This window comes from Palaemon carinicauda, chromosome 7 (genome assembly GCF_036898095.1).
Source record: "Palaemon carinicauda isolate YSFRI2023 chromosome 7, ASM3689809v2, whole genome shotgun sequence".
In the NCBI taxonomy this organism is placed as follows: Eukaryota; Metazoa; Arthropoda; class Malacostraca; order Decapoda; family Palaemonidae; genus Palaemon; species Palaemon carinicauda.
This window is the reverse complement of record NC_090731.1, coordinates 136,525,317-136,533,356: the sequence shown is the minus strand read 5'-3', so window position 1 is coordinate 136,533,356 and position 8,040 is coordinate 136,525,317. Positions and strand designations below refer to the sequence as shown.

The window sequence follows — 8,040 nt, the reverse complement described above, 5'->3', positions numbered from 1 at the left end:
CAAATTAAGCATCTTTTATAATGATTGGCAATGGAAAAAGGCCTTAATGACAAACTATAAAATTATTTGTATAAACCTTTGAGTAATTCATTACTGAATACCTTAGACATAATTCCATGAGTACCACTGACCCTACTACCAGAGCAATGTGGTATTCAGCTCAGCACACAATTCTCAGGGAAGCTTAACTAAAACTACCATTTTCATAATTATCTATTTCAGTACTTACCCATGATTCAAGTTACCAAACTCCTGTTAAGAGTTATGATTTTTCTCCACAATACCTAGTCCTCAGAAGAATGAGGAATCAAGATTGAAACTATTTACCTACATTTATTCTTCTGCCAAATCTTTAAGGGAACAACAGATTTTCATATCTTGATAAAAAAGGGATTTTGACGAAGGAAAAATCTATTTCTGGGGAGAGACCTGTGGCGCCCGGTGAAAAGAGTGAAAAGAGTCCTCCTTATGTATCTTTTCTGATAAAACCTTCCAATTATACCAGAGAAAGATAAAAGCATGGAATGCTGAGGTTACTACCCTCGCGCGAGCACCTTTAGGGTGTCGTGTATAAAGCAAAGGCGCGTGAAAACCACTATTCACAGGTTGTCTTCCATTTAGTTAATTCCTTCGTCAAAGGGATGGGCCGATACAAAGGCCCTAGCCAACCACCAGCGCCACGACGCGAGGGCCACCTGAACAACATCCTTCTGTAATGGCCATGACGGCTTGGAAAGGAAAGGGTGGGATCGTGTAAAATAAAGGGGAAGGGTTTCACCGGGCGCCACAGGTCTCTCCCCAGAAATAGATTTTTCCTTCGTCAAAATCCCTTTTCTGGGTCGACCTGTGGCGCCCGGTGAAAATGTACCAGAGAATGCCTTCCAAGCCCAACAATAACAACTAATTTAATGAGGGGAGAGAAACAACACCATATAAAGAAAATCATAAATAATTAAGGTAAGTAGGCATAACACAAACTAGCCACAGGGCATAGTGGGAGTAAGGTTAAACAAACATGATAACAGGGAAGCCTCCGAGTATCAGAGGAAACATGCAACAAAACTGACATGGCTAAGAATATCCCGACCCTATAACAACGGTAATCAATAATAGTTACAATCATAATAACCTAATATGTAATAAACTAGGGCTAACGAACCACCAAGGAAGCGGCGTGGTGGTGCGAGTGGCGGGTAGGAGGGAGAAGAAAAGAGATGGATGAAAGGAAGAACAAAAGATCACTGGGGAGAGAAGGCTCCCAGCTGCAACTGTTGGGTATTTAAGAGCCTGTAAGTTCATTAGATAGTGGCGTTTGAAGACCATAGGAGACTCCCAACCCGTGAACTTTATAAGGTCATCAAAGTCCATCTTCTGGAAATAATTGATGGAGGTAGCTACGGACCGGATATCATGAGCATGGGGAAATGATCCCGGATTGGCTTGTTTAATGAAGTATAGGATCTATTGCCTAATCCACGTATGGAAATGGTACCTCCTTGTTCTCTGATAAACAAGGGGCCAGCCGATCGGGTAGCAGTCGTAGCTAAAAAGGCCCTGAGAGTGGTGACCGGACATAGAGAAGTATCTTGGAGAAGAGGAATAACCTTCCAAGGGGACCACCTATTTTGGGGGTTAACGGCTGAATCATATTGGCGAATTGTCGAGTCCCTTTTGTCTGATTCGATGAAGAAATCGTTTTCCGGTTCAATGTTCGCGTCTCTACGAGCTGCCAACTTTCTGTAGCCTACAAAGTTAGGGTTTTGGCCATCCTTGAGTAATCTGACACAGTGAGTTTGGAATACTCGGGTCAGTTTGAGGAACGGGATCCGGATGGGACGGAGTTTCCACTCGAGGAGGAGAGGAAACCAACTGTTCTTGGGCAGTGAGGTGGTACTAAAGCCACTGCGCCCCGGAAGGAGCGTAGTCGGTGTAAAAGTTTTTAGAAGATTCACTGGGGGAGATAGGGAAATCTTCTTCTAATGGTTCCAATCCCGGGGTAATGCGTCCATGGCATAAGCCCGAGGGTCCAGGGTTGGGGTCACATAACAAGGAAGTTTGTGATTGATCTGAGTTGTGAATAGATCTACCTGGATGCCTGGAACGAGCCTGAGTATCCACCGGAATGAAATTCTGACTCCAGGGGACTCGTCCTGGATAGTGAGCCCGCTCTCGCATCCTGGCCTCCCGCTAGGTGAGGTGCTGACAGGAACCAGTTCTTTTCTGTTGCCCAGGCGAAGAAAGTGACCAGGATCTGATTCAGGTTGGGTGACTTGGATCCTCCCCTGTTGCCGTAGTGTACCGCGTCTGTGCTGTCTGACACTACTCTGATGTGGGTCGACCTCGGAGGAGAGTCTCTCTTCAGGGTCAAGAACACTGCCATGGCTTCGAGAACATTGATATGGGACTGTTTCATGGCGAGTGACCAAGAACCTGAAACATCTGATGTTCGGAGTAATCCCCCCATCCACTTAGAGACACGGCTGAATGGAATGTCACTTGTGGAGGTGGGAATTGTAGTGGAACCGCTTTGGAGAGGTTCTTCGGTTCGGACTATGGTCGTAGTCTCATTTTCCAGACAGAGGGGATCTTCGAGACCTTGTCTTCTTATAGGTACTGTAGCTCTCTTTCTCCAAAATCGATTGATGTCTTGAGTTTGGTTTTTATAGATCTGTTACTGAAGTGAATTGGAAAAGGCCGAGGATACTTTCTAGGCTCTTTGAACACCTGCTTGTGCTTGAGAAAATTCTTGATCTTGGAACCTATTCCTCTTACTTTTGGAAGGGAGAGATGACGTGTGCCAGAACCTAAATGTGTGAGAGCAGGGAACAGTGGATAACCCAAGAATGTCGTATGTAACGTACTGTAAATTTCAAAGGGGGAAAAAAAAAAAAAAAGCGCATTTCAGAAACATCTGTAGTAACTACTAATGATTACAATAATTATCAATTAAATCTAAAACTGAACTCAAATGACCAGAGGGATATTGTTCCTTCTACTAGAAAAATCAATAGTATTCTATTATGTCATTGGTAGCTCCCATGGCATACACTTCAAAAACACTAAAACGTCATTAAAACTATGTAATCGCTAGACCTACTCAATTTGGGAGCATTTTGCACCCATTTTATCTAAACCTTTCCTAATTCAAGCTATGCACTTACCAGTTCCTAGGCAAGGTGCACTCAAGGGAAGTGATGGATAAAGAACAACTGGAACAGTAAAAAGTCAAAAGGCAAGGATCAACTTTCAAATATAACATTTGTGTCACACTAAAGACCCCTCTAAATAACAATTGGTAGGCATACACAAATGTATGAAGGTAGGAAATAACATCAAACCAGCCATTAAAGGGTTTAATGGTAGGCACTGTTTGCATAAAAGCCAAGTACAGAACAAATTAAAAGACCTGACCAAGTACAGAACAAATGCAAATACCTGGCCTAGTCCTGATTAGACAACTGAATTTAGTCAGCCTACTGTACACTACTTTAGGTAAATATCTTTCACAAAAGCTTTGATGTGAAGCACTTAGAGCAATTCAGCTTTGTAAAGGATCCAGATTCTGTGGCTAAAGATAGAAGAATTGGATGAAAGATGCTAAAGTGACTTGGCGACTGATAATTCTAAGGATAAACAGATAAATGTCCTTTCATAAGATGCTGCAGGTGTAGAGGTCCAGGAAGTTTTTAAGACCTTGAAACCTTAAAATGACAAGTGAACCTGCATTTCAGGTTCATAAAGTATACTTTGTTCCACAAGCGAATACATACATTGAATGGTGCAAACTTTAATCAACAAGGATATCAAAAGTCAGGTGCAAGTTTAGATAACTTGGTGCCCATGAGAAATATTTACAGTAAATGCAATTTCATAGTTTGAAGAAATTACACATCAAAGGAACTAAGAAGAAATTGTAGTTACTTGACAAGTAATATCAATAGAATTAAAATCTCAAATTTTAGGCGTGTAAGATTAAGACATGGGGGTTATATTAATAGAATTAAGAAACATGTCTAATTATACTCAATGGTGATCATCTGTTTATAAAAATCCGAATCATACATATTCTCAAATAGCAGGAAAAGCCCAAGTATTACCAGTGTGGTAAAAACTAAAACTGTATTTAACTTATGATGCAAGAAAATGCCCCTATCTTGCTCAGATATTTTTGAAGGCTTTTGCTTTAAAAAATATTTAAATTTATACACCTCTTTCTAGGTCTCTCCACATTGACATTTCAAACAGTATGCATATTGCCCTCCTACCACCATCCATTTTTTTCATATGACAAACCCACTTTAGAATGATAATTTAAAGCTTATTCTATCATTGCATGGAAAAAATTGTTAGGAATCCAGTCTATAAACATGCAAGGGAATTCCACAGAGCAATCACAGTCCATTAACAGAACGGTAAAGAACCTATATAAACTCCATGGAACAACCTGCTGGATCATGCTAAAGCAAAAGGAAGAGTAACCAGTATTGGTCTAAGAGGGAGTAGACTAGTTCCTTCACAAGCATGGTGTTGAGAAAAGCTGCAGAGTCAAAAAGTAGAAACCTTATGAAGCCTTCCTGGTCTACTTCAACTTGGGCCTAACTTTTGCCATTCTAAATACTATGCTTCCGACACAAGGGCTTCTGGAACATCCTGAAGCCTTGAAACAAAAAGAAAGATCAGCAATTAAGGCAGACTACTATAAAAACATTCTCATGTCCATACTATTACTCTTTAGCCATCTTTACAAATACCAGATACACAATGTCACAATACCAAAAACAAAGATAAAATAGCAGTATTCAACAACCATGATGTGACCTTTCAGAAAGGGAAATTATAAAGCCAAGTGATTAAGCAGATTTCTTGATTCTCCCACACCTCCACTTTTAACCTAACATCTGTTGCTAGGAATACTTTACTCATGGATAAGTCATGGTTTGTATCTTCACAAGAACTTATTACAAATTGACAGTTATTGTTAATATACAAGAGTAGATTTATGTTAAATATATGTTCTTGATAAAATAATAATTAAATAAAAGTAAAAAATTAGGATTTTTTATTGGAAATAGAACTATTACAGCCTCAATTACACCAGGGGCATTTGACAAATTATGTACAGTATTCAATTTCTTTATTAACAACGTAGCCTCTAAAGGTTTAAAGGACGCTCATGAATGGCAGAGGTAAGGGACACTGATATTGTGCTAGCAAGCAGGACAATGTCTCAGACAAACCATATTTACACATGCTCACCGCCCAAGCTCCCTCTCCACCCAAGCTAGGACCAAGGGGGGCCAGGCAATGGCTGTTGATGAATCAGCAGATAGACCTATAGGCTTTCCCAAACACCCCATTCTTAGCTCACAAAGATGGGGGAGATTGCACCGGCCAAAGGAGCTACCAAGTTTGAGTGGGACTTACCTCAGTCTGGCGTTTACCAGTCAGAGCATTACCATATCTGCCACCACAACCCTAAATTTCTGTATATGAAAAATTAATCTTACAGAACAAAAAAAAATTTTCACCTCAAGAAAAAATAGGATACAAAACTAAATCTGCCCGGCTGCTGAAAGTTTTAAAATTTGCTCGCTGCACAAACTTTAAATTCGCCACCATTGTCCTGCTCTCCAATTGGTTATCTCCCTGGGCTGATGATAGTTACTGCCATAAGCTCTTACTCTCCTGGTAGTCCGCATTTTAACCATCATACATTCGTAGGGCATCCCTTGGCCAATTCGTTTCAGCATTCGCTATCGTTCAGATTGAATTCGTGTTGGCGATTCTGATTTCGTACTAATAATTTTCGTGTTGCTTTATTCAACCAATAATTCTATGGCCAGGGGTCCAAGGAATGTTGCTAATGTTCAAGGAAAGATGCAGAGGATGCTTTCCAGCGAGACGAAGCTGGAGATTATCAAGTAGTAAGAGGGTGACATGGGGTAGTGTTTTATCACTAATAGTATGGCAGAAGGAAGCCCTCAAAGCAGCAACACCTTCTAAGGATGTGACTGTCGTCTTAAGTAGTGTTACGGGAGCCAAGTCCATGATGAGATGGAGACACTTCTCTGGATTAAGGTCAAGAAATTGCTAGAGACGCTATCATCAAGACGGTAACCTGCCACAAGGCCAGCACCACTTTTGGTGGTCTTGTGCATGCTTAGGCCTAGGACATTGTAGTAGTCACCCCTAGAGTTCAAAGCTCCACATGGGTGGTTTTGAAAAATTCAGGCGACAATGGCAATCATTGGGTGGTGTAGCATGGGAAGGCTGCCAGCTCGGACACTAAAGCAGCTGAAGCCTTCAAGAAATTCGACAAGTTGACCATCCAGGAGGGCTACATTCCCCATCAAGTCAACTGTGACAAAACTAGAACCTAAAAAAGAAAAAAACAAATAATTAAAAAGCCTCATCGGACCTATATCACGGCAAGAAGCAGCTGCCCGGGCATAAGCCTATGATGAAGAGACTTACCCTTGCGGTCTCTACCAATGTCAGTGGGGATTGAAGGGTTAAGCCCCTATTGGTGTGTTATTCGGAGAGTCCTCGAGCCAACAAGTCCCACTAAGTGCTGAAGGACAACCTTTAAGCAATGTGGAGGGCTAATGCAAAAAACCGGGGTAATTAGAGCTTTTCGTAGAATGGGTAAATCTCCGTTTCGGTCTGACAGCTAAAAATTATCTGGAAGAGAACTACTTCCCTCTGAAATGTCTGCTGTGTTGGACAATGCCCATGCTCACCCTCCTGGCCTCAAAGATGATATCCTCCTTGAATATCCTCCTCCTCTGCTGCCACTCTTGCTTTTGGACATAGCATTACTTGAAATGCAAGATTCCACATTTTTGTATTTCTCATTTACTATTAAATTGTTCTAATATCTACTTTATTTACAGGTATTAACAGTTAGGTTAGATATACAGAATGATTTAAATGTATTTGTAGCTTTCATTCTGGTTTTACCTTTATTATAAAAATGTGGTGTTTTCCGAGGGCTTTGAAAGAATTCGATTTACATGTAAAATGCAAATCATACAAATAAATCACGTTACAAAAGCCAATCGGGAACTAATTAATTTTGTATCCCGAGGTATTACTGTAAACAAAAGTACTGTACGGCAATATTTTATATCTAAAAGGACTCAACCCAAAGATTCAACCCTTCAAACCAAGCCAAGTTAAATTGACATAACTTAAGAATTAATTTTGAAGCTTACAATACAAAAGCAATAAAAAATATTCTATAAAATTTGTAATCTTGAAAAAAAAAATCACTTACGAGTAGCATCTAAAGTCATATGGGGGGGTGTTACATCCACATACATCTTCGTCACTTTCGTCGGTACAGTCAAGAACTCCATCACATATCCTCCGTGGATCATTTGCCAACAACCTCTAAAAATTAAACATATTAGTTAACCTTAACAGATTGATACAATTCACAGTCATACAGTTTAGAATTAAAATGATCTTAATGTCTTCCAAATCACATTGATATAAATAAAATTATATAATAGGAAATTTTTGGTGCCAGACCAAAATTAATGGTTACGGCTACACAATGCAGGTTTAAGTCCTTATCACTATATAACTGTAATTCAGTGCCTGTCTGCACTTACCCTACCACCACTTGCCATAACCATATACTTCAGCCAGAACCTGCCCTAATCCTTACTGCGCAAATTTAGGAAAAAATACAAATGAGAGGACCTAGTACAGATCAACAATCTGATTCTAAGATTTTTCTTTATGAATTAGTAGTATAACAGTATCGTTTTAAGACAACTGAAAAAATAATCTTTACTTATTTTAGTTCTGGGTAAAAGTACTGTACTAAACAATCAGGCCTTTTCACTGCCTGGCTTGCTATTCACAAATTTTACTAAATTTGAAAGAAGGGCCCTGGGATTCCATAAAACAATATTTTTGGCCATTGAGAGTATTCACAAATATATGATACCAAAAACAAAATGCTTGGTAGAAAGAAAAAAATTTCAACTAAATTTATTTTTATACTCACTTGATATTCAAATTGCCTATCTT

At 39.7% G+C, this 8,040-nt stretch overlaps 1 protein-coding gene across 1 annotated transcript in view; it reads right to left on the bottom strand.

Moving 5' to 3' along the window:
• The window catches only part of ndl (serine protease nudel), a 277,009-nt gene that overhangs the window by 10,430 nt on the left and 258,539 nt on the right, over positions 1–8,040 (bottom strand). Inside the window, exon 24 of the mRNA XM_068376910.1 lies at positions 7,277–7,392. Within this exon, the coding sequence (XP_068233011.1) occupies positions 7,277–7,392 (116 nt within the window). The remainder of the gene's footprint in view (positions 1–7,276; positions 7,393–8,040) is intronic.